This window comes from Macadamia integrifolia, chromosome 10 (assembly GCF_013358625.1).
Source record: "Macadamia integrifolia cultivar HAES 741 chromosome 10, SCU_Mint_v3, whole genome shotgun sequence".
NCBI classification, from domain to species: Eukaryota; Viridiplantae; Streptophyta; class Magnoliopsida; order Proteales; family Proteaceae; genus Macadamia; species Macadamia integrifolia.
In genome coordinates this window covers 24214484-24240464 of record NC_056566.1, presented here as the reverse complement: position 1 = coordinate 24240464, position 25981 = coordinate 24214484, and the positions used below count along the sequence as shown (strand labels likewise).

General features: G+C 39.0%; 5 protein-coding genes across 7 annotated transcripts in view; 2 read left to right on the top strand and 3 right to left on the bottom strand.

The window, feature by feature from the left end:
• Positions 1 to 1136: 1136 nt before the first annotated feature.
• On the bottom strand, positions 1137 to 2320 carry LOC122090730. Its single transcript, XM_042660419.1, has 2 exons — positions 1942 to 2320; positions 1137 to 1821 (listed from the first exon to the last, which is right to left on the bottom strand). Exons 1-2 carry the CDS (start codon positions 1999 to 2001, stop codon positions 1366 to 1368), a joined length of 516 nt encoding a protein of 171 aa, XP_042516353.1. The 5' UTR covers positions 2002 to 2320; the 3' UTR covers positions 1137 to 1365.
• A 4472-nt stretch (positions 2321 to 6792) lies between these two features.
• LOC122090729 (RING-H2 finger protein ATL2-like) lies at positions 6793 to 8264 on the top strand. Its single transcript, XM_042660418.1, has one exon. The coding sequence runs from the start codon at positions 6944 to 6946 to the stop codon at positions 7955 to 7957; it is 1014 nt and encodes a 337-aa protein (XP_042516352.1). The 5' UTR covers positions 6793 to 6943; the 3' UTR covers positions 7958 to 8264.
• Positions 8265 to 13842: 5578 nt separating this feature from the next.
• Positions 13843 to 14769, top strand: LOC122091330 (pectinesterase inhibitor-like). The gene has a single exon (XM_042661201.1). The coding sequence runs from the start codon at positions 13965 to 13967 to the stop codon at positions 14511 to 14513; it is 549 nt and encodes a 182-aa protein (XP_042517135.1). The 5' UTR covers positions 13843 to 13964; the 3' UTR covers positions 14514 to 14769.
• Positions 14770 to 16363: 1594 nt separating this feature from the next.
• On the bottom strand, positions 16364 to 23364 carry LOC122091736 (condensin-2 complex subunit H2). 2 transcript variants are annotated; one of them, XM_042661851.1, is made up of 11 exons: positions 22778 to 23364; positions 22565 to 22664; positions 20091 to 20197; positions 19864 to 20006; positions 19339 to 19774; positions 19080 to 19252; positions 18841 to 19005; positions 18651 to 18737; positions 17804 to 17905; positions 17537 to 17695; positions 16364 to 17037 (listed from the first exon to the last, which is right to left on the bottom strand). In XM_042661851.1, the coding sequence occupies exons 1-11, from the start codon at positions 22965 to 22967 to the stop codon at positions 16684 to 16686; spliced, it is 2016 nt and encodes a 671-aa protein (XP_042517785.1). In that variant the 5' UTR covers positions 22968 to 23364; the 3' UTR covers positions 16364 to 16683. The 2 variants fall into 2 exon arrangements, with proteins under 2 accessions (XP_042517785.1, XP_042517784.1); XM_042661850.1 differs by having other exon boundaries at positions 19864 to 20012; positions 22778 to 23361.
• A 2093-nt stretch (positions 23365 to 25457) lies between these two features.
• The window catches only part of LOC122091737 (corepressor interacting with RBPJ 1), a 4326-nt gene continuing 3802 nt past the window's right edge, over positions 25458 to 25981 (bottom strand). For both annotated transcript variants that reach the window (XM_042661853.1, XM_042661852.1), the window contains exon 6: positions 25458 to 25891. In XM_042661853.1, coding sequence (XP_042517787.1) covers positions 25799 to 25891 — 93 coding nt within the window. In that variant the 3' untranslated portion in view covers positions 25458 to 25798. The remainder of the gene's footprint in view (positions 25892 to 25981) is intronic.

Below are 25981 nucleotides of genomic sequence, written 5' to 3'. Positions count from 1 at the left end.
GATCGGGTATAAGGGATCTTCTTCTCCAACTCAGTGACTCACGTGATCGGCCATATTAGGGAACTTGAGAAGTAGAGAAGGGAACCGGTGTCAGCGTGGTGGAGGAGTGGTGTCAGCGGTGGCGGTCTGGAAAACTCAGCCGTCGAACCTCCAGTGTAGAATCAAGAACCAAGGTCTAGAGATCGATATGATTTCACAGCGCGATAAGTCCATCGAAGAGCCCGTGCAAGTCTCCATCGCCGGTATTTGGATCAATGAGGCCAGATCTGTTGGTGGCGTGCTAGGCTCTGGTGGAGGACATGGAGGCAGAGGCGGTGGCAGTGGCGGTGGCGACGATGGAGAAGGAGGAGGTGAGGGAGAAGGTTTGGCGTCTTCATCGAAAGGGGTTGCAATCACCGATCGATCAGGTATAAGGGATCTTCTTCTCCAACTCAGTGACTCACACGATCGTGAGTTGTGAGTTTCATTGTTCAATCGATTTTGAGAATACAACCATTAAGGGTAATTTCGGTATTTTCCTATTTTTAAGGGCAAAATAGTATTCAAGAAAAATATGAATTGCTGATGTCAGTATTCTTGGTATATTCTGTAACACTAATTGACAACAAAGGTTCTGAGTCCAATAAGGTGAAAGAGAGTGGATGTCCCTCTAATATTGACATTTTCCAAGAGATGTCTTTGAAAATTACAACAAAAAATTTAGGCATTAATCAAAAGAGCAAGTTGAAGAGTGAGGGGCCTTATTTATTTGAATTTTCCCGGTCCCACCCTAGCAAAGTAGGACGCACGTAGTTTTGTAGTGGTAGGAGTGGGGATTTAGTATGTGAAAATGAGTTTTCAAAAGGGTAAAGGGTCCATCGCCGTATACGCCAAGGTAGCATTAGCCCTTAGCAGGCACCGCCCACTACCACTGTCCGAGACCGGAGAGACTCCCGACAGACCTTTCCCTTCGCCTCACCACTCCCATGTTTTCCCGTTGGAGCTAACGGTCAGGTTTTTTTTTTCTTTTTTTTTGATGAACTAACGGTCAGGTCACTGTTCCAAATTTCTATATCAGATCAGATAAACGTTCTTTGTGATTGCGTTGTTCAATGTGCATGCGAGACAGTAAAGACATTAGCCATTAAAAATCACCATTGAAGAAAGCACCGAAAAAAAGGCGAGAACCCTTTCATTCGAGGTCAAAAATCAAAATCAATCTAATGTTTCTTTGCACAAGAAAACTAAAAACAGGGGGAACACTGTTTGTTCTTGGGAAAGAAGAAAAGGGTTATCCAATCCAACACCGAAAAAGCCAAAAAGTAGCCAATAAAGTTTCTAAAAAGGACTAATTTTTGTTGAAAGAAAAAAGAGGAGCTAAAAATTCTAAGTAACCAAGTAGATGGGCACAGCAGATGTTGAGATTCGATGATGTTTCTGTGGCTCCATGTCCATGTTAAGGTCTCTGAGACAGAGATAAGGTATCTCTATCTCCCCTTTCGCCGTCGGTGTAAATGTCCCAGCGACCGGCCCCGATACCGGCCTACTAGTCGTCCTGTACGGCGTTGTCGACCCACTTCTGCTCTCAGTTATGTAAACTGGCCCAGATATTGATCCCCTGCAAACTCGGTTCCTTTTGTTGAAACTACCATACTCTTCGCCATTGGGTCTGTCTCCATGAGCCCACTTCCATCTCCAGAAGAGGAGAGCGTTTGACCACCACTTCTTCTTCTTCTTACTCTTCTTCGAGTCTTCTTTATATATGGGTTTCTGTAACTTGTAGTGTAGAGCATCCACAGATCTGGATGTCTCCCGCTTGTGCTTTCGAGCTTCCTCCAGAACCTTAAAAAACCAGAGACATTTGGGGGAGGAGACACAGACAGATCAGTCAAACAGAACGAGGGAAACGAGGGGAAGAGAGAAGAGAAGAACTTCAAGAAATGAGGGGAAAGTGAGTAGAACCTGTAAGTAGTCCATTTGGGGATCGAAACCATAGTCGGTAAAGTGCTCAGGCTCTGGCATCGGAAATACTGGAGTCTTGTTCGACTTTTGGGTCTTCCGTACGCGTTCTATAGCATAGATTATAGAGGGCTCACGAGAAAAATCCCACAGAGACAGAGTTACTCTTCTTCCTTATCTCCCGCCGTGGCTTCTGCACCAATCCTAACGTTCTATAAAAGCCTATAGAGGGCTCCACAGAGATAATCTCACGGCCAAAGAGAGAGAAAGAAGGGGGAAAGAGATCCGGAAAAACGGGTATTTGGGGGCTCAAGGAGAAGAGGAGAGAGGATGACCAACGGCAAACCGCAAACCCTAGTAAATTTGGCTTTTCTTTTCGAATTTCAATGGAACGCATATACTATAAACAAAAAACTAGTACCTTACTAGGATTAATGACGATTTTATACGTGATCAAATACAAACACTCATTTCAAGATCAGCCGGTGTCAATATGATGATACCCTTTCGAGAGAGGATATTTAAGTACCTACAAATTTTAATTTCTTATTGGGTTCCTTGCTCTCAACATGGGATTATTATTTTCGTCATTTATATAGAATCCTATCAATCTCCTCCTCCACTCGAGAGCCCGAGATTTTCTATGATTTCATCGTCAAAAGGCACACCCTAGCCCGGCCAAACATTGTCTTTAACATCATTTGTTATAGACTTTGGTCAAACTCATCTTTAGAAAATAGCCACTAAGAGAAAGGCGTCCAAGTACTTATAAGTTTTTCCATCGAACTATCCACTCCTGATAAGAGATTATTATTTCCTTCATTCACGTGAAACCCCAACAATTCTCTCTCAATATTTCATTTATAGTCATTATTTTGTTTCTGTTGAATTTGATGAACTTCTACACTTGAATTTACAGATTTTTCAGCATCCATTCTTTTGCATACAAGGAGGTGGGGATGTCTTGAAGTTCTGCAACTCTAGTGAGAAGAAGCTAGAGAGGGGAAACCTATTAAGAATCAATTACTAATCAATTCAATTTAAACTCATTCATTACTTCTTGAACCAAACCAGTAACCCGAAATCAACCCGATTTACACCTTTTCTTACCGGCTTATTGTCATTGTTGGAACCTTGCTGGTGGTGGTGGTGGTGGTGGTGGTTACTGGGTTACCGAAAACCTGCGTGGTGAGGAGTGACCACTCGCTGCTCTTGTCCCAATCTCCCACTGAATGACTAAAACCCGAGTTGAGTCCACCGTGGCCAACACGTCCTTTAGTTCTCAAGTGGAGTCACATATTGACATGTGGTCAGGCAAGGAAAACCTCATCAAGGTGTTTGAGGGCCTCAAGGCCTAACGAACTGGGCCCACTTGTTTTTAATGTGCAACGGCCACTGACCTGTGATACTGTTGGTGCACGGTCCCACTGGAACTGGACATCCTAATTGTTCCCCAACAGGAGAGACTTGGGTCAGGGCTCGAACTATTGGACCTCTTCTTTGCTGCTCACAGGCAGGCACTGCACCCTCTAGGCCCACCATAATCCAGCCAAACTAACCCCAACGCCTCAACCTATATTGAATTTTATAGTGAGAGAAACTGCCATCACAGTACCTGTAGAACTATATTAAAGATGAATCTGTTAATAAAAAACAAGGGGAAGACATAATCCATTTATTCCATCCTACCCTAACTTAGGAGAGATAATTTACTCTATCATTCTCAAAACTCGTATTGTGCCTACCATTTGCCAAATTACAGGTGTTAGGTTATTATAACTTTCCAATTTATCAAAAAAAAAAAAAAGAAGGTTATTATAACTTTCAGTCCCCATTGCTTAGAAGATCCGTCCCACTTAAAAAATTAGGTTGAAAGGACGTTTTCATCATCATTTTTTCATTCATTCAAGGAGCATGGTTCCAACCCCCCCCCCCCACCCACACCCCCCCCAAAAAAAAAGAGGTGCATGGGCAATCAAGATTTTAATAAAAAAAAAAAAAGTAGGGATAGTCAATAAATAAAGTATAGGAAAAATTACTTGATTACCTATTTTTAAATTTTACTTTACAAAATTAACCAAGATGTGTTTCACTTAACAAAAATATACAAATTAATGTTTGAGTTTACATAACTACCCAAAATAGTAATTCTTCTTCATTTCTCTACCTGTTTTGACATTTTTATCCCTAATTCTTTCTACCAACCTTGAATCACTAACTCAACCCTCCGTTTCAACATACCATTGCCGACACCACCGCCACAACCACCGAAGTCACCATGACACCACCCATGTCCTCCTTCTCCCTTGCCCCAGACTCACCACCTCGTCTTCCAAGCGCAACCACCCCGTCTTTTCTGAACACTCACCCCTCACCCCATAGCTTAGGAGTGTTTGGCTAAATAGAAGAGCGCCTTTGGCCTTCATAGCCATATTCTCCAAGACGCCTCAAGTTGAACTGGATCCATAGAAGCCACGAGATCACTTTCATCGGAGCCGCCATGGCGAGTTCGCTACTCGTTTGAGCTCTCTGGTCTTTCATATACTCTAAACTCAGTCCCATCCCTGATGTATTTTCTATGTCAATCGCCGACACCAAGACGACTACCACTGAGGAAGTCTTCACCACGACGGACTGTGGCTGCGTTAACTTATTGTGGTTCAACATTCTACGACGACCCCAGGGGTTTTTTATTAACTGAAGCCTGGGTTGATGAAGATTCTGTGACTGACGCTTCAAGAACTTGAAGGGTTATCCCACATGTGAATGAATGCTTTTTTGTTCTTTAGTCTTGAAAATTAAATTTTAATTTAGTTGAAACCTTCTTTTGTTATTATTACTGTTGTCATATCCGTTAGAGTTTCACTAGTTTTGTTTGTTTCTGCAATTCTCTTTTTCGTTTTTTTGATGGGTTCGGGGGAGAAGAGGGGTTATTTATGTAAGACCGCTGTTTGGGTAAAAAAACTTTATTCACACGAATAAGGTTATTTTTGTAAGACCTACCTACTCAAACCTTCTACGACGACCCCAAGTCGCAACTACTCAATAGAGGGTGAGAAACACATGAAGATCTGGGATGAGAAACGAAAAGGACAAGTACAAGGAGCACAACATAGTGGTCCAAGGGTGGCCCAAAAGGATATTGGACCCGCCTGAACGGAAAGCAAGAGGTAAGGGGCAGAGTAAGGGTAAGGGTAAAAATATCAAAACATATAAGATGATGGAGGAGAATCACTGTTTTGGATAGTTTTGTAAACCCAAATATTATTTTATATATTTTTGTTAAGTGAAACACAATTTGGGTAATTTTGTAAAGTGAAACCCAAAAATGGGTAATCAAGTAATTTTTCCTAAAGTATAGAACACCTTTAGGATTAGTTATAATACATAGTTGTGCATGAAATATTCTTCCTATTTTGATTCAATATTTCTATTGGGAAGTCTTTCTTTGTTTGGGAGCCTGTGTGTATCTCTCTCCTCCCCAAAAGAGGTAGAGAGTCTGTTACATAAAGAAGAGTGACATAAGTATATGGAAGTGTTGGCCTAGACCACACTTCTAGACAAAGTTATTTCCCCATTTTATTTTTAAATAACCATTTTGGGGGGGGGGGGGGGGGGGAGGGGAGATAATAATTGCTGAAATGTTGACTCATATATGATACTTCACTTTAAAAATTAAAAAAAAAAAAAAGAATTAAAATTTAATACAAAAATAGAGTATCAAGCATGAATTGAAGGGGTTTGAACTCGACGTGAATCGAACACGCAACCTTCTGCATGGGAGTCAAACGCACAACCATTGAGCCACTGATCCACCAATAATCAAAGTGTAAAAATAATATATACACAAAATAATTAAAGAAAGAAAAATTATAACTTCCAAAAATCTCTCAATAGAATAACTCTTCCTGGAATTTGGAGATTGCACCTCAATGTAGTCTTTTATATTCCCTCTCCCTCCACCTTCTTTTCATTTGTGAACTTTTGTGAAAATTGTCCCCCTCAAAAATGTACATATCATTAGGTAATACTTAATAGTGATTTAAATTTTTTTTAATCCCAAGCTTTCAAGTATTAGTAGAGGTTGATCTTTGATATGTTGTAATATCTCATGAAACTAGCCATGAATTTGCAATATTTATTTTTGATTTATCAAGGGTATTCAGGCCGAATCATTCAACTTTCACGAAAAGCATTGAAGAGTACTAAACACTCCCATGTTATGGAGGTAGGAATATTTTTAGTGGTTCATCATCTATTTAATGGTGCCAAATCTCCTAAATTTGAAGATAAAATTATTGTAGATGTACATTTAGATTTTCTTTATGATAAAAAAACCAAGACTTAAAAATAGAATGAATTGGAATTTTAATTGTTTGTTTATATACCCAAATTCACATGTTATGCCTTCTCTTTATTTTTATATAGGGAGAAAGAACTATGTTCCTTTAGTGTTTATACGCCCACACATAGACAATTCAGGGGCTATTCAAACCAATAACTTAATGAATATAATGATTTTGATTTACCAAAAAAAAAAATATATAATAATAATAATAATTTAGGGATGGTATCAGTATTGATATCGACATAATCAGATTGGTGAGTATCGATTAATTTTGCCATTAATTTTTTTAAATACAAATAATTAATCCAAATCGATCAAAATTGGATATCGGTATCAACTAATATCAATATGATACGGCCGACACTCTCGCGTCAGTTGCAAATCCTTGACGCATCTAAAATGATGGGTGTTTGGTCATTTCCTCAACACTGTGTGCCAAAGCTAAACCCCGCGTCCTTTAAAAGGTATTTTTGAATACCAAGGGAGGAAGGTTCCTCGCATCCTCTTCCAGACCACCTTCCTCTTCTTTTCTCCCACTAAAAACCTCTTTCCTCTACACATATATATATAGTCCCCCCCTTCCTCTCCTCCCCTCCCCTCCGTGTATAACTGAAATTCTCTCTCTCTCTCTAGCTCTGAGACAGTTTTTTACAAGAAATGGAAAAGTATAACAGCAGCAGCGGTGACCCACGAGGCTATAGCGACACACCGAGCGGCAGCTACGCCCTGAGTGGGAAGATAATGTTGAGCGCAATCGTTATATTGTTCAGTGTGGTAATCCTGATCCTCTGTCTCCACGTCTACGCTCGTTGGTTCCTTCTCCGGGAAAGTAGACGCCACCCCGAACGCCGGAACCGTCGTCGCCGAGTCCGCCGCCGCACCCGCATCGTCTTCTCTATTGAGCCTTCCGGTACTTCTGCCAACAGCGTCTTAATCGGCTCCCGCGGTCTAGATGAATCCGTCGTCAAATCCCTCCCCACTTTTGTTTATTCCTCCGCTACTCACGGTTGTGAAGTACTAGAATGCGCCGTTTGTTTATCGGAATTTGAAGACGACGAGAAGGGTCGTCTCCTTCCTAAATGCAATCACAGCTTCCATATAGATTGTATCGACATGTGGTTTCACTCTCACTCTACCTGCCCACTCTGCAGAACCATCGTTACTTCGGAGATTCCGGCGGTGAAACCCAATGAAACACCGGCCGAAGTTTCTGTTACGGTGGGAGAACCGGAATCAGGGTCGAGTTCTGGTCTCTGCCCATCTTGTGTCCACGACAGAGGCGAAACTGGTTCTTCCTCTGCCTCCTCTCCGCCATCTTCTTCTTCTGCAGCTTCTTCATCTTTGGGAACTCGGGAGAAGCCATTAGAGACGGTGACTATTTCGATTGAGGTTCCTCGAAGGAACGATATATTGAGAGGCTTGGAGGAGGAGCATCTGTACTTGGGTTCGCCGGGAGTTCAGGGTTTAAAATCCCCAATAGGGCAGCAGGGGTTGAGGTCACCGATTCAATCGTTGAAGAGGATTTTCAGCAGAGAAAGGAAAGGTAATCTCTCTCCTTCTTCGCCGGTGGATCTGAGTTACAGTACTGCTACAGAAATCGATCTCGAAAATGGAAGACGAAACCTCAGCCCAAGTAGTGACAACCGATTAGCACTGAGAATCGACACCTAACCAGAGGAAGATGAAACCCATGACCCCAATTGGACATCGGAGTTTCAGAACGAGCCTCTGAGCTGGGCGACTGGTTTAGCACACGTGGCGTGCACGCCACCGATACAAATTACAGTCCTCCGTGATCTTCCACCTTCCTTCGCGCCTGCCGCCATTGAAGACCGACTGCTAGTCGATAGAGACTGGTAGTGATTAAAGAAATTATTCTTTACATCTTTTTTTTTTTTTTCTTGAATTCTATTGTTACAAATTAAATTTATAATGAAATGTGGGAAAGAAATTGAATTATTTTTTATTTATTTGTTTATTTATGGTGTTTGTTATGAATTCTGATCTTGGTCGTCCAAAGTCCAAACGTTGAAGGGGATATGTGGAACCCAAAAAAACTAGACAGGTAGTGTGGCCACCAAGATTGTACATGTGTATTGTCTTCTTCCTTGAGAGTTTAATCGATTAAGTTGGCGTAGGTTGGGCTGGTCAGAAGACCCAGAACTGGGTTTTCTTCTCTTCCTCACTGGATAGTAAATTTGTTCCTTCCTGGTGTCTTCTCTTAATGCAACACGACAACCACCACCTACTACTACTAGTCTACTACTACCACCATTACCTGTCGATAGCACGGTTTGAGCAATCGGATCGCATCGGTCGAAATCAGCTGGATCGGATTGATATCAGTCTTGCCGATCTTGATTCTTGATCGATATCATATCGGCGATAAAAAAAAATAACTTTAAACATAAAATTAGAGATATTTCTGTCCAATCTAAATTGAGATTGGTATTGAACTAGTATCGATCTGAACTGTTCCATTCTTGATACCTAGTTCTCAAACCATGGCCTACAATCATAATGTTGCAGATATTAAGTTAGATGATTCTAGGGAAAAAGGTTGTGGAGAAAAAAGAAAAAAAATCTCTTCTTTAGAATACCTAGTTCTTTTCATTGAAGAACTTAGAAATGATAACAAAGGGATTTAACTTTAATATCATGTTGGAATATTCAATCTTAAACCACAGTTAAATGAAGACACCAAAGACCTCTCAATTTATCTCGCTGTGGCTTAATAAATTTTCTATATAAGGGTTTACGTGAAAAAAACATTTTTATATATCCCTCTAATCTCTTTTTTTCATAAAAAAAAAATAATAATAATGGAAGAAAAGAGAAGATGAAGAAGAAGTCTTCTTCTCCTTTTACTTTTTAATAGCTTTGAAGCATCCTTGTGAGATTTAAAGTTTAAAGTAAGGGTTTAAAATTGGATCACTATTGATCTCTACCAATATCGATTTGGATTGATCTATATTGGCTTAGATTGATTGATTTTACATTTACTTACATGAAAAAATGGTTCATGATTTTACCCTTGATCCAATATCAATACGATGATACCTGATTCAAGATTGGCCAAGTTCGATACATATACTTAGAACCCTAATTTGGAGCTATGCTACCCTTGGTACTTTTCTCAAAATTTTTTTTTTTAATTATTATTATTCATACAACATATACAATCTACATATTGTGTGTGAAACCTCAACCCATTTACCAAGTACTTTTTTTTTTCTCCTCATATAACATATAAAATCTACATATTGTGTGTGAAACCTCCACCCATTTATCAAGTATCATTTTTTTCCTCCCTTTTCTTTACTGGGAGAAGGGGTTAGGAATTATAGGCAAGTATGGAAAGAGTGAGAAGAACCGCTTAGAAAGCCACAGTGAGATTAGGGACTTGATGCAAGTCATCCCATGTCTCTCATCAAGTGACTTAGTAGTGAACCCGAATAGGGTAGGTTGGAAAATTTCGCCCCAGGAGAATATTTTCCATCTCCACCCTTGGGATTCAATTTCCCTAATTGCCAAGGATAGCAAGATCTTAGGGTAGCAATCAATTTTTTTTCCTTAGAAATCTAATTATACAATGAAGACTGAATGAAACATAGTCTCCCACTCTCTAGTAGGGGAGGTGAAGGTCAATGAAGAGTCAAAACTAAAGGAACAACATTGCATTGTAGCACTTGACATTCTCACCCTTCACCTAAGCATGGCTTCACTATGCACACGAGAAGGAGGATTTTACATTTTGCAAGCACAATATGAGGATGTGTTTGGTATGTGATGAGGGTAAAAATGCTACCCCTTGGGTCATCTCTTGGCTAAGCCGAGCCTTCAGCCAAGACCCCTTGAGTCATCCTTTGGTTGAGCCAATCTTTGGGACATCTTTTAGCAGAGCCAACCATCACCATCCAAGTCATCCCTGAGAAACCCTCGGGTCATCCCTTGGTCGAACCGACCCCTCAGGTCATTCCTTGGCCAAACCGACCCTTTGGTCATCCCTTGGCCAAGCCGACAATCCAAGTCATCCCTTGGCCAAACCGACCCTTTGGGTCCATCCCTTGGCCAAGCCGGCCTCCTCCCCAAAGAGTGCGATCTGATGAGGTGATTGCGGGGACAATCACGAGGATCACTTTTTACCAACTCAACAAATCTTATTGCTTGAAGATTTCTTAACAAATAAAGTAATACTTACCTAATGATACTTTTTCAAGAGATATCTTAAGAAAAGTGAACTACTTACCAAAACAGAACTCTCCTCAATTACCTCTCTTTATTCACTATCTCTACATATCAAACGTAAACCCCCAACAAATGAGATTGATCATTTCATGAAAAATTATCTTTAGTATCTAGGGAAAATTATATGATTACTCACTTTTGGGTTTCCCTTTACAAAATTACCCACAAAAAGTTTTGGTTAACAAAAACACCCAAAATTGGGTTTGGATTTACAAAACTACCCATCCAAAGTTTCAGTTAACAAAACTACCCAAAATAGTGAGTCTTCATCTTCCACTTATAATCATGTATTTTTTTAAACTTTGAGTGGGTAGTTTTATAAATCCAAACTCAATTTTAGGTATTTTGTTAACTGAAATTTTTAGTGAGTAATTTTATAAAAAAAAAACTATAAGTAGATAATTAAGTAATTTTCCCTAGTATTTATTGGTGAAGAAATCTGAATGTTCAAATTAAATGTAGAATATCAAATCTTGCAGAAAGATCATCAGTCAATTTTTATCGCAATAGTATATAATTTTAAAATAAATTAAAAAAAATTTTTGATTGATTGGAAATTCAGAAAGTGATGGACACGGAAAAGGATTTCACGTTCCCCTTCAACTTCCGCGTGAGTGACAATCGTTGGCATGTTCCGCAGGATACAAACCAGTAACGTCAGACACGCAGAGGAAGGAGGTTGAGTAGTCATTTTACCGTTCTCATTTTCCAAAGCTGACCGAAACCCCACGCCCCCGCACCACCGTGTTGACCATTCAGAGCTTTCCTTGCGTTGCCTCTGCTGATCGACTTTATCCACACAATGACACATAAGAGACCCCAAGAGAGAGAGAAAGAGAATTTCAACTTTCAAGTATATATCAATCTACTATTGTCACTTTATTATTATTATTATTATTATTATTATTATATTGCTTATATCAGATCCAACGACCACACGTTTTGCTCGAGTACGCCAAGTTTATCAGTGTCATGGTCCATTTATTATTCCTATTTAGATTTACAAGTATTTGAATTTTATAAATTTTTACTTTTAAATAATATTAATGGGTTGGAGAAAGATGTCTTCCACTATGTGAATTCACATCTACCAAAAGGAAACATTCCTAGGACTCACAAACCTCTATAGTATTTTAGGGTGTTTCACAAAATAACTTCTTGTGCATCTAAATCCTGGCGATAAAAGGATTTCCTTAGGTCAGTGGTTTAAGGAAATCTTAATCTTAATATTAATTTTTTTTTTATAAAAATTGAATTTTTCTTCACTTAATTTATTTATAATGGTCATCAATACTGTCGGATTGCACCAGGGAGGGATAATTTTGAAATAGGGGTGTGAGTGTGACAGTCATAGAAGAGTTTAATCAAACAATAGGAGATTCGTTCTTGATTTGAGTGGAAGAGTGAAGAAGAAGAAGAAGAAGAAGAAAGAGGGCAATTTTATCTTTTTGCATTCTAAAACTAATACCTCTTTTATGTATTGTGTTAGATTTTTGGGTTTAAATATAATAAATAATTTTTCAGGGGGAGGATGTAATATAGGCAAACGTCAGGAGAGGTTGATGTAAATCAACCTATATATAAAGAAAAAAGTTTTTGTTTGGGAGTGTAATTCCCACAACAGCATCCATGTGTTTATCTACTCCTCCCTATAAAATGACCTTCCTATTCCTTATGGATTGGATCAAATGAGAAGCATTGATTAGTTTTTGTATAGGTGTACGAGTTGCACTCCCAAACAAAAAATACTTTCCCATATAAACATTTCTTTTATTAACAGAAATGATTTATTACATTATTTTTTTCTTACTCTCTCGATATGACACACTTCTTTTTCAATTAGGATACAATTTTGTCATTTCACTTGGACACAAAAAATGCAAGATGATAACAAAAAAAAAAAAAAAAATGACATTATGATAGGATTACAAGTAATGTGATGAGAGATAATGTAATCTTGTTAATCCCAAGTCATCTCGAAAAACATTAAAAGGATTTGTTAGAGGACCTGACCCATCAAGGTCACTATTTTAATTTTTTGTTATATTAAAAAAGAATATTTTAAATCATTGAGAATGTCGATGGCCTACAAAACTACAATCACTACCTTAGAAATAGGAGAGGATTCCTCAATGTGGGGAGGAATCTCAATGTCACATCAATGGTTTTCCAGAAAAAAAAGGTATCATTTTTATGTTGGACCCAATATTCAGAACATGCCAGAGATTAATAGAAAAAAGGAAAAAGACTGGGTGTGTCAATCGTATATCGATATCTATGTTTGTTTCTTTCTTCCTTAACTTGAAAAAGTTTCATATGCTTTTTCCATTCTAGTCCTTCCATTCATTGAGCCACTAGATCCAGGAAAACTAGTGGCATACGTAATCTCTTCCCATAAAAAAATAATGAGAGAGGAACACTCTTTGGCATTGAGAGAAATTTTTTTCCATAATAAAATGGCAGGCAAGAGATCGTTATTTGGTCGTGTAGTCCTCTTACCAGTGTGGGGCCAGTGAGAATGTGTCGATGCAGAGGCCATGCAATGAGGCATCAATCTCTTATCCAAAATATGTATAAGAATAAGGGAAGAGTTCTCTGTCTAAGAGTATAGTCCTCCTACATCAAAACTGATGCCAATTGGAGAACACATGGTAGCATCAACAAGATAGGCATTTTTGCCTTCTATGGGGGTGAGGCCGTCATCTACATGGGCTCATTATTACCCATATGATGGGATTTGGATTCCCTCCATTGTGGGGTGTACGAGACTCCCACATGTGTAAGATCTAGGGGGTGAAATCTAAGAAGCCTTAACCCCAAAAATGTCGAGAGACTATTTTGACCGTTTGACCACCAAATCGCAACATTCGTACTTTTACTATTGGATCAAGCGTGCCCCTTCAAATTATAAAACTACCTCAATAAAACATATCCAAAAAAAGTAAGAACTATTCCACCAATACAGAATCATGAACATATATCAGTGGGAACGGTCAATACCGGTACAGACCGTTATACCCAATTCGATACAGTTTTTTAAACCATATTTGGGTCAGTCAAGAATTTTTCTAACTAGTCAAACTATCCAAGAAAAGAAAAAAAGCTATATATATAGGGAGAGAAAAGAAACCGTATAAGGCGTGAATGGATGGCAAAGCGCATCCATCTTTGCCGCATTAAGGGAATACCCATAAATCCTTCTTTCCCTTTTTCAAAAGTTAGTTAAATTCAACAGATACCGTTAGTTTTATAGAAATCTGTTCAACCAAAACAATACCCAAGCCACCTCTCTCTCTCTCTCTCTCTATAATATCCCAAGCCTTCCCCAAAGAGTAGATGAGCGCAGCAGAGCAGAGCTTCACTTACTTATTTTACCTTAACAAGGATCCATATAACAGAGTTAAAGAGGAAAAACAGAAGAAGAAAGGCAATGGCATCTGTTTCAAGTTTCTTCTTCCTCCTACCTCTGGTCTTGTCCCTCAACCTCCATTTAAACCCATCAGAAGCAAGGGCTGTTAACCTTATTGCCAGAACCTGCAACCACTCAGTGTTCAGAAACCTCTGTATATCTACCCTGCGCTCCGACCCCAATAGCGCTAAGACAAACCTCACAGGCTTGGCTTCGATCTCAATCCGGCAAACAATGGCCAGTGCCGTCAACATATCAAGTCAAATTACCAATTTGCTCAACACCACCATGGACGACCCCAACATTCAGCAATGCCTCTCCGATTGCAGCCAGAGCTACATCGATGCCATTGATCAACTGATTGACAGTGTCGCCTCTTTGGATAATAAAAGCTACAGTGATGTCAACAAAGCCCTCTCAGCCGCCATGGATGACGCGTTGCTGTGCCAAGAAGGTTTTTCGGTTGATGCTACCAATCCCTCTTTGCTTAGAGACAGTACTAACAAGTTCACCCAGTTATGCAGTAATGCTTTGTCCATCACCAACCTATTGGCTGGTTCTGCTACCTAATTCCCAACTCCTAATCCTACCTCCATCCCCCCAAAAGGAAAAAAAAAAAAATCCACTGCCTCTTATGTAGACTAAATTTTCTTAGAACTTCAATTCATTGTTTCTGAGATTTTCATGTGTTGCAGAAGGTGCCATTCAAAAGACCACCCGTTCAGCACAATGTGTCTTTTCGCATAAGGAATGGCACGTAATGGAAAATTGGCAATGTAATAGGAGATAATTATTTAAATACATATCTTATTTATGAAGAAGCAAAGTAAGATTTAAAGCAATACAATCACAAATAAGGTTCAAGGAATCAGAATTGCTTGGGTGAATTCACAAATTTGAATCAGAACTGACCTCACGTTTAATGTATTATGTTTGGGAGATCTTTTTCAAATTTCTGAACTTACCATATCACCACTGCCAAAACTACTCTCCATTCCCACCACCTACTCTAAAATGGATGTGATCATTCAGCCAGAGAGTCTGATGCAGCTGTTGCATCCGCTGCCTCCAAGGAGAGGACTCAGAGGAGCACCTCCAGGCCTCCCTGCTATCTCCCCCTGATGGCCAACTGCTGTCCCTCGCTGCCTCCCACACCACCTCCTTCTGTCTCTCTGCCTTCTACTCCTTTCCATGACCCCCTCTGCCCTAGGCCCTCTGCTCCTTTCCGCACCCCCAACACCCTCTGCTCCTTCCCACAACCACCACCCCCTCTATACCCTCCCGCAAATATCTTTGTTACTTCATGAAAAACTAGTAAGTCATTCACTTGTCAAACCAGAATGTCAAGTAAAGACTAAAGAAGCTCCACAACGGATATGAAACAGAATAAAGAAGGAAAGCAGTGGGGTTGACAGAAAAAAGGGACAGAATGCTTAGAATGGCAACCGTACTTCCAAATATACAAAAGGGAAAAAGCGGATCAGGAGGAGATAAAAATGCAAGAAAGCCAAGATCCAGAGATTTCATCAGAATCATGTGTATGCAAGAGTTCCCTCAATCCTCCTAGCCATTCTCTGAAGACCCAACTTGTATTTGGAAATCAGATCCTCCAACTTCCGCACTTCCACTGGATCAATGAGGAACCACTCCATCTTCATAGATTCCTTTCCATTCCCAGGCAAGACCATGATCGTTGACATGTAAAAATTGAATCGATGTTGCTATCAACAATCTCGTAGCTCAGTCTGTTTTGATGGATCAGTGGTCACTAACCTCTCCTTGGACCAACTGACAGTGATGGGCCTGTCGTCGTGGATGGAGACAGACACCTGCATAGTAACGAATACAGAATAGCCGCCCTTGGATTCAGTATCAAGTGGCGAGGCTTGGGAAGACCTTGTGCAGGTTAAAGAAGTCAACTACAAGAGATGAAAGAGAATAAAACAGATCCAAAATAGAATATTTAAGGAGAAAAAGCTAAAAACAAGGAAAAAAATAGAAACCTTAAACCCTTTCAAACCTTTACAAGCAAAAGAGTAAGAAACTTCTTTGGCAGATCACATTACAGTCCCGCGAAATGGAAAAATAATGAATCAAATATAGTGACACAACAATGTCAGCTTTTCCAAAATAAAATAAAGAAATTTTTTTCTCATATAAATAAAGAAATCTGTATTTATTTGTCTTCCTCACTCTCTTGCTCCCTCTCCCACTCCCTGTTTCTTTCTCTCCCCACTATGGGTGGGTACTAAAACACATCTAACCGGATAAATAGAGGAAAAAAATCCAAACATAATATCTATGTTCAAAATTGAAAATACAAAAAAAGATACCCAAAATATCATTTATAAAACATGAGGTATATCAAACATAATACTTATGAAACGTGATAATAATTCAAACTTAAAGTATCCCAGGTGTAATTTACCCAAACAAGAATAATTGAGAATTTATTAAAATATAGCGTTACAAATCCATCATCAGTACATTGTGCAAATTAATTCCCCCCCCCCCCCCGGGCATCATCTAAGTTGTAGTTAGAAAAGTACATACAGACACAGGTTGCGACTATACCATTAGTAACATCAAGACAACCATTCACACAAATATGAATGATTACTTGTACTACAGTACAATATGTGATTTTATCCAAGTCTCTGATTTCGGGTGACAGCCAACTGAATTATGAGGAATAATTAATTCATGTTACCCAGCATAGATTGTAAGTCAACTGTTACAATCAAAACCGAGGTTTTCGCCTTCTCTTTCCTTCAGGGGTACATCTAACCCTGTTGACCTTTTCAAGCTTTACAGAGAACTTTTCATTTGGTCCCAAAGACTTTACCGAAGAGGTAAATTCCAAAGCAGATGAACTGGATTCCGGATGTTGTTTTCCAGCTGGTTTGCCTCCATCTCTTTTGACATGAGCTTTTCTCAAAGGAGACCTTGCCCTCTTTTTAAAGGAATGATGCTTCACTACCTCCCCTCTGTTGTCATGACCAACAACCCGTACATTAAAAGGATTTTTAGCTGTATAACATACAGGCTCACCAACATAGTCACTTCTATCGAGATCTACATCTCCATTGTTCACCTGAAAAATTGTAATTGATAGTTGGAACAGGTGTAATGATACATTAGTGGAAATATATGAGTACCTTTTCAAAAAGAAGGGGGGGGGGGTGGGAACATAATGCTTACCCATAGGTTTACCAAAGTAAAAGGCTCAAAAGGTTTGAAATCTGGCAGGACCATGGGATCTTAAATAAGTCCCAACTTAGGTTCTTACTATAACAAAAACCCTCCAATAGCCCAAAGCATCAACCATCATTCAGTAAGGAATTTTCCGTGTTCAAACTTCGAGCAAGAGGAATCATAATTACCGATGCACTATTTTGTCTCACCAACCAAGTCTATCAATCAGTAATGAAAACTGAGGACAGGTCAAAATGCAATGGCACATGGGGCCGAACACCAGGCTACAAGCCAAAACCCTCAAGGCAACTAACACATACTTCCACTAGAACAAGCTGGAAATCTAAATATAGAAAATATAACAGACGTTTCATTTTCAAATATTAAGAAGTGATTACCAGTTGCAGAAGTGCAGAGAAAGTCCTAGCAACATCATGTTTTTCTTGGCCTCTCACAATGTCCGTGAAGGACATGCCATCTACACCATTTGCTTCCAAGGATAGTTTTTCCATAACTCTCCCACCATATTCATGAATATCAAATGGTGCATGAGAATTCTGTCAAACATGTCCCACAGCTTAAGAAATAGTAAAGCATCAAAAAGGCCTAAATTACACAAGACAGAGAACAAGATTAAGAGAAAGTGTAAAATGCATGGAACTTACTTGCTCTTCCAAGTTCTGCTCAATTCTCTGTTTCCATGAGGAAACCCTAGAAGCCAATTCAGTCTGCTGCTCAGTTGCTGCAATGCTAGCAAGTAAAGCATCCTGCACAATAAGGACAAATCATGTCTGTAAAGATAAATCAAATTCAAAGTTGTATAAAGAAAGGGGAGGGACAACAAGTGACATCCCACAGATGTGGACGCACAGCAAATCTACAGCCTTATAACACAGAAGCTAAAAACTATCACATCATATATTACACATTTTCACATAAAAAAGAACAAGGGTATGCTGTTTATTCCTAGTGTAAAACTTTGTAAATAAGTTGCAGTCGGTATGAGCAAATACTATAAAGAGCTATTTGAGTGTAATTAAAAGAAATAAGTCTTTCATAAAGTAGAGTAAATAGGAGATGCATGCCAATCTATGGGGGTATTTGATTGAATTAGACTCTGAAATTAAACACGTGGCTAATCTAGACCATGTCATCTCTACCCAACAGTCGTAATGGACACATCATTTGTCCACGTGGTAGATAAGTATCTTCTGATGTTTGGAAAAGTAACAGACCCTTGTGACAATAATATGTCTCCTTCCAACAAATATCAATACATAAATCGGCCAGCTACCATATCATGTTAACTTTCAAACAGTTTAAGGAAAATTGTAACTTTCAAACAGGTCATTATTCAAAGAGAAAGGAAAGGGATGGGATAGGGGAGACAGCGCATTGCCCAACATACAACAGAAAAAACCAATCACCTACAAAAACCAATATAGTGCCAATCCAAAAGTTTGCCATTGACATTATGATTAATACAAGTGTCTAGAGAAGCCCTAAGCTAACCAGGTGTGCACGGCAAAGATCTTCAAGGCCATTTGATTCTTCCACTCCATATGTTTCATTGTTATCAAAACAAACAGCGTCATCCCCCTGATGCAAATAGATAAAATAAAAATTAATCCAATTGAAAACATAGTTTATGCTTATAGATATATGAACTGAATCTCAAAGAGAAAAAAATGGCACGTTGAACCTCTTCATCACATAAAGGGATTTCTGGATCCATGTGAGTAATCCCTGGAATGTTGATATCAGCTTCCTCAAAATCTGGTTTATCAGGATTGTCATCCTCATCTTCATCCTCAAGACTACTAAAAGCATTGGTAGTTCGCCATCCAAGAACAAGTGATTGTCGTAGCTGCAATTATGACATCAATCGTGTTAAAACCACAAAATGGATAAAGAGAAACATTACAAGCCTTGCAAACAAACCTTCTCATAAAGTGGAGGGGATTGAGAACCATGTAACCTTTCTTGAGTATGGACTTGTGCATCCCAAATTTCAGAAAATTCTGAATCTATGGTCCCATTGAGTCTTGCTAGAGGAAATTGTGCAGTTAAAGAGATCTTGGTAGAGCTTATCTCCTTCCTTCTGACAACTTTTACTGTTCAACAGATGCAAATGAGAATCACAAGAGTCATTACAAAATTAATGACAGAATAACTGTATGAAACAGAACCAATATCTAACCTTTCTTAAATGGTTTTATTTTCAAATTTCCAGGCTCATGGGGATTCAAAGGCTTCCATGGATCATCATCGTCATCATCCTGAACATCCATATGGTCTGAATATCCACCATCCATTTCATTATTACCATCAAAAGCATTACAAGTAGGAGGTTCTGGCCAAACATTATCAAAATTAACTTCAGCATTGCCGCCAACCCCAGGATTCTGGCTGTTATTTAAATCCTGACTTTGTGCAAAAGTTGACTTATGAGCTGCACCGACAGATTGTCTAGTTGGAGACAGAAAGTTTTTCCGACCCTTTGACTTCAAAGAGCTGCCTCTATTGGAGATATTTTGTTGTTTACCAGCTTGATCCCCTTTCAAAAAATCATTAATTGCTACAGCATCACAAGGATCTAACAGAAGAAAATCTTGGTACAAATCACTGGTGGCTAGCTGCAACAATATTGTGATCCAGTCAACAAGTTGAATGAGAAACACAAAGAAGTCATGATTGGACAAATAAAAGATAGACTACATTTTACCAGATAAGATTCTAATTCCCCAGCATCACCAGTCACGTCTAAACAATCGCCTTCTAATACAACTAAATTTGAAGGAGGCTTCACAAAGTGATGCAACACTTCATTATTTTCATTACCAGGCTCATCATCGAGGCAATTCTTATCTTCCACTTAAAAACATTAGAAAATATCAGCCAGCTACCATGGTGAAACTTTATGAGGAAATTAAGCAAACTCAGTTGACTTACCTTGCACATCATCTAAACCCAGAAACAATTCATTCTCCTCATCAGGAACTGTATGGGAATCAACTCCGTCAGGCTGGACTGAAGTATTCTCCAGCTGATCCTGATGCCTGTTTAGATAAATAAAGAACCAAATTCTCAGCAAAATATCCTAAACTGAAAAGACAGAAAAGATTGGGGCCAAGAACTGTAGGATTTTATATGGGATCCACATGGCTCATAAAGAAAAAGAACTTTTCACATTCTGAAAGTGATGATCAAAGTCCAAAACATAAAAAGGAAAAAAGGAAAAATCTAGCAGTAATCATATGCTTCCTATAAGCATCTCCAAGGCTTTTTGAAGCTTTAACGTCTTTTAAGAGACCTTCAAGGATTAAGTACTAGAACTTCGGGATTGGATCATCCACTTCCAATCCAAACCAAGTTCGATACCAATCGAACCCAGGCTTCAAATTAAACCAGCGCCTTGCACTAGGGCAACAGTCACCTAGACCCCCCCTCCCGAAAAAACAAAAATGCTTGGACACCAAGGTGTCGCATAGGCATTGAAGCGGTTTTGTCTGGACTGACACCTTACTGGTGTCGCCTTGATTCTTTCCACCATTGACCGCCTTGGTTCTCCTAAGTTCTGTGACAACTACGATGGCAACGCCTTGACAACTATGATTGCTAATATTAGGAATTAGTTTCTTATGCTTAATTTATTTTTAAGTTGTTTTGGGTTAGATAAATTGAACTAGAGTCATAGGCTTGTCAGGACTCAAGTTTGACTAGGTTGTTGGTAGTGGAGTTGGTTAGGGATTTAACCAAGCCTACTTTCCAACTACAACTCAAAATTCCTTCCTTATTTTAGTTTCCTGGTTAGTATAGGTTACCTAATTGGTTAGGGATTGGGTTTGGCCATTCCTTTTTAGTGTTTGAATCTAATTTTGAGTTCTGTATATAAAAGGTTGTAAGAGAGGCCAAAATTGTACACGAAAATTGATTAATGAAAATTTTTGCTTGCTTCTTCTCCATTGAAGATCTCTTGTGCTTGATCAAGAAACCCTTTGAGTGTGATCAAGGAAAGGGATTGGTATTTGATCCAATTGACACCTTGTTGTGTGAAGCCCGAGTGGATCTTCTTATGCTACTACTGTTTATTGGTTTTCTTATTCTTATTATTCAATCACCGCCATTAACAATTAAGTCTCTCTCCGAAATTTTCTGCAATTAAGAACCCTTGTTTTCTAGAAGAACATATACTCCATTATTTTTTATTTATTTATTTTTATTAAGCAAACAAGCCATTAGATTCCTTCAAGATTTTGACAACAGTTCATCAACCCTAAATATGAGTGAATTCAAGATTGACAAGATTTTGACTTGCCAATCTGGAGATATTTAAGATTTCCTATCCTGCCCTTATTGCTCAAACTTGAATTCTGTCTTCTGAATCAATTTACTGGTTTAGGGAATCTGTTCTTACTGATTTTTATGCTCACTGTTCAGAATCAATTGCTTATATAATTACTATACACTGATTCTATTTTGGGTAGTGAATTTATTGATTTACCCAAATCCTATTGTTTCTAGGATTACCTCAGATTTTCTGATCCAATCAATGGATCCATCTCAGATTTTCAGCAAGTATTCTTTTAATGAACTTGATTTAATTATAACTTAATAAGCTCCATCTACCTATCTGATTTCTATTTCATTCCCCTAATCTGGAATTTTATTATCTGAGAAAAGATATTGTTTTGGTATTGTTGTGATTAATCAATTACAGTACCACACTAAAGTGTCAAACGGTTTGGTTTCAGTTCAGGCTATAATAGGTACAAACGAAAACCAAACCATATCTGTTTGGTTTAATTCGATTCGGATATTCAGTTCAAATTGATGATTTTAACTCTAGAACCAAAAATGAACCAAATTGCATTAAAACCCTTTTCCAAAACCAAAACTGAACCAATTTTTTTCAGTTTGGTTGGGTTTAAATGGTCCGTTTCTGTTCCAGTTCTAAACTGACACACTTAATCCCCTGCCCCTGGAGAGGGGGGGGGGGTTACCGGTGTGTGTTTGGGTAAATATCACTCCCCCACCCCTAAACCAGTGAAAGCAACTTTATAAAGCTAATCGTCAGGGTTGCCAAGATATTATGGCATAGAATTCATGGCATCAACTTGTTGGTATCTCCCATCATTTCCTGTTGGAAAGGTAACAGGTGGACCCACCTAGGCACAGCCACCAAACTTGGTCGCTTCAATATGTTTCAGGAGTTTTCAGTATCATGAAAAAGGTGGAGGAGCTAGGCCAGTGAAATTGGTAGAGAATTAGTGGAACTTGGTAGTTCATTAAAGGTTGAAATAGGGCATGCGAGAGAGCAAGACCATGAAGCTCCAAGAAGGTTGTTAACACAAGTATCAGCTTTTTTTGAAAGCACAAGAAAAATCACTGCAAGATGAGAGTTGGCCATCAATTCAACTTCGTACCGATTCTGAGAAATGAAATTCAAAGCAAGCAAAACCAATGAATACAGATATTCCACTTTCCGGCTGTACACCTGAATAGAACCTTGAAGCACCAGAGCAGCTAGAAACAAAAAAGAAAAACGAACATTCTGTCAAGGAGTGGGGGATGCAGGAAAATATAAAAAAGAAGGGGGGGGGGGGGAATGCTAATTGGGAAAGGACAAAGGAGCAAACCTTCAGCGAAGTTCACAGAGAGTTGGCCATCATCTTCGCTAGTAATCTCACCAGAACAGATCTTCAAAAGATACTCTTCGAGGTTCTTGGCAAGATCAACGGCCCAATTAGATTCAAGGTCACGAAGCGGCTGCAAAATGTGAAATCTTTCACTGCTTCCTTCAGTGCTCTGATCTTCACTGTTTTTCATCTTCAAAGGACCAAAGCAACCGCCCCATTTTGTGCCATCTCCATGCCAATCGAAACCCTAGATTTTGAATTTGGGACGAAAGAAAATGACATTTTTTTTAACAAAAAAAAAAAAAAAATACAAACGGGGAAATTTGGTTGCAGGAAGAAGCCTGATAACAGGGAAACGAAGAAAGAAGTGCACGTCGATGCTGAAGCGAGACAGCAAGCGAGAGAAAGAGAGAGAGTGAGAGTACAGGAGTTTCCAGGCTTCAACTGTTCGTCTTCCCGCTTATTTTCTTCTCGTTCGATTCTTGAGGTGAGGTGCGTATGACGCCACCCATTGCGCACATCGTTACATACGATGACGGTGTAAACCATAGACCGTTTGATGGTCCGTATGGAAAGGTATCCAGTATCCAGTATCCAGTATCCAGTATCCAGGGGTGTTTATGAAAATAAATTAGAAGACGTAATTTGTAAATATCGATATTTACCCAGTCTATAGTAGGTGCGGGTACAACCGGTCTGGGCTAGAGGTAGGTGATTGATGGATATGTAGATCATTACAGGAAGGGTAATTTATAACATCACCCTTGGAGGATGTCACTATTATAGAAACACCCTCTCTCTCTTTCATCAGAATAGATTTAGACCCTTTATCATCAGTCTCTGTTAAATGACGAGTTAAAATGATCATTATACCCAAACTCATGTTTTAATGCAAAATTTATTAATGGTGTTTCCATTGTCGTCGGAATCACAAAAGAAGAGCTCGTATATGCCGATATTTAGTACTAGCTCCTCTATGGCAACAACAAAGATTCCTTCATCTCAGTTCTGATTCGATCATCTCTAAGGACATCTACTGTGTTTCTCTGCTTCTTGTAGTGGCTGATATGAACAGGTCAACATTCAGTCCCTTTGCTTCTCTCCTATTGTTCCCATGATAGATGGAAATGGGCTTCTCATGTGCCTCATACTCTTTTAACTTTAGAACACTAACACTAACGATAAATTGAGTTTAATTTAAGGAAGAATAAAAGACCATAGAGGTTTCCTAGGTCTATTCCATATTTTACTTCTATTATGTAGTTATGTAATTAAAACCATGCCCCTTCAATGCCTCATTGAATTTGATACAAGATTGAAGCTTTTATCAACAAAGGCAAATTTCAGTAGGCAAACAAATAAACCAACAAATCAGTTGCTAACCATTAAAAACCATAAGGATTAAACCACAATCAAAACCTTATAAAATCACAAAACCACATCGTTTAAACCAAAACCGTTTATTAAACGATTCTGATTTCCAAAAGTATAACCATTTAGTAAACAATTCAATTTTGGTTTCAAACAAATAAATATGACCCAAATCGAACCATACCATATACACCACAACCGAACCAATTAACACCCTTAGGTGGAAGAGAGAGAGACTAAGACAGCATTACACTTTGACACCGTGAACAACCTTTTCCCTAAATTGTTCTTCACCTTAGGATTTTTATTTTTTGGTAAATTCACTGTAGGATTTGGAACGTGTAAAAGAGAACTCCATGAGCTTCAGAATTGATTTGTTGGATCTCTCACTGATTTTGGGGAAAACTTAGCACAAGTGCTGATTTTCATTTCCTTTTTGGGTGCAAATGCGCATGGGATGAGAATTTTTATTCACCTAAGGGGGCCTAAAAGTTCGGAAGAGAATACTATGCCAGTCTTCCATTGCCCATGTCCAAACACAAGCAAACGCCAAAAAACCACACTGCCCGTTACCCCGTTCACTCAAGACACTAAGCACATTTTTCCATTGGCTTAATCGGTTAATGTTTGCCTACACCAAACTAGCAGAGTTCTTTCTCCTAAAACATTTATACATTAGATATAAACTCCATTCATATCCGACTTGTCCAATAAAATTAAAACAGTACAGAGAATATTAACATTGCCCCGAGCAAGAATGACGAACACAAATAGCTAGAGACACCAGGGAGGAGACCTAAAAACCCATCCCTGGGTAAGAAAAGCACCACCTGACCGTACCATGAGACAAGGATGATGTGTATTGTCCGAAGAAGAATTTAAACGTCACCAGAATTTCACACGAGTGTTACACTTTGACTTGTCACCCCTTGCAATTTGGCTTTCACATATACATATTAGTCCAGGACTCCAGGTAACCAAGGCCTTCCGACCTGCCGGTCCTCCTCCTAACCCAAGGTTTAAAAACCTGGAATTAGGATCCAGATCGATCCAGGCCGGAGAGGACAAATAAGAAATCAGTAAGAATTAGCCCAATTATGGCCTAACCCTAGTTTTAGAAAAGGAATCGGCTGAGTCTGACCAACAAGATCGAGATGAGCCTCGATTTAAACCGGTTGCAGAGTAACATGAGAATTCAGTGTAATGGGAGCTGGTGGCATATCCACAATTTCTAGTCGTCGATACCCTCAAATCAAAGCACGCCTACTTTCCTCTCTCTCTCTCTCACGTCTCCCTCAAGGATGAAAGATTCAATAAACGTCCCTTTTCATTAAGATAGAAGCACAACATAGGGTGAACAGTTATTGCTCTAATGTTATACCTTACAAATCAATAACACGTAAGGTTTTAAAACTCGGGATCAATCTCAATCGATATAAAAGGGCAAACATGTGAAGCAAGATAGAAGCACTGATATACATTACCAGAGAATGAAAGACCTGACATGTTAAGGCAACTGCACGGGATACACATTTTGGCATTACCTTCCTCAGAGAAAATCCAAAGCAGCTGACTTAACTTCATAGCTGTAGTAGCCATTACCTCTGAAAGCACCCGAATGTCTCACGAAATTGAGCTACAGACACTAAATTAATCATAACTGGCATTCAAAAACTTCAGCAGTTTATTGCGGTTGTTTTCTGCCAACTTGTCCTCCTTTGATTTCTCAAGCTTCAACAAAATCTAGTAAAGGGGCAAAAGGGCATCATGACAGTAACACAGTATCAGAAATCGTTTCATGGATTTGTTTAGGGGGTAGGGGGTAGGGGGTAG

Excerpts from the sequence above, each read along its gene's own strand:
- LOC122090730 (XM_042660419.1), bottom strand. The coding sequence starts at position 2,001 with ATGCCAGAGCCTGAGCACTTTACCGACTATGGTTTCGATCCCCAAATG. Across the intron at positions 1,822-1,941 it reads CCCAAATGGACTACTTACAG|GTTCTGGAGGAAGCTCGAAA; the intron begins GTTCTACTCACT and ends TGGTTTTTTAAG.
- LOC122090729 (XM_042660418.1), top strand. The coding sequence starts at position 6,944 with ATGGAAAAGTATAACAGCAGCAGCGGTGACCCACGAGGCTATAGCGAC.
- LOC122091330 (XM_042661201.1), top strand. The coding sequence starts at position 13,965 with ATGGCATCTGTTTCAAGTTTCTTCTTCCTCCTACCTCTGGTCTTGTCC.
- LOC122091736 (XM_042661850.1), bottom strand. The coding sequence starts at position 22,967 with ATGAAAAACAGTGAAGATCAGAGCACTGAAGGAAGCAGTGAAAGATTT. Across the intron at positions 20,013-20,090 it reads GGGTTTAGATGATGTGCAAG|TGGAAGATAAGAATTGCCTC; the intron begins GTAAGTCAACTG and ends AATGTTTTTAAG. Across the intron at positions 17,038-17,536 it reads TCTCTGCACTTCTGCAACTG|GTGAACAATGGAGATGTAGA; the intron begins GTAATCACTTCT and ends ACAATTTTTCAG.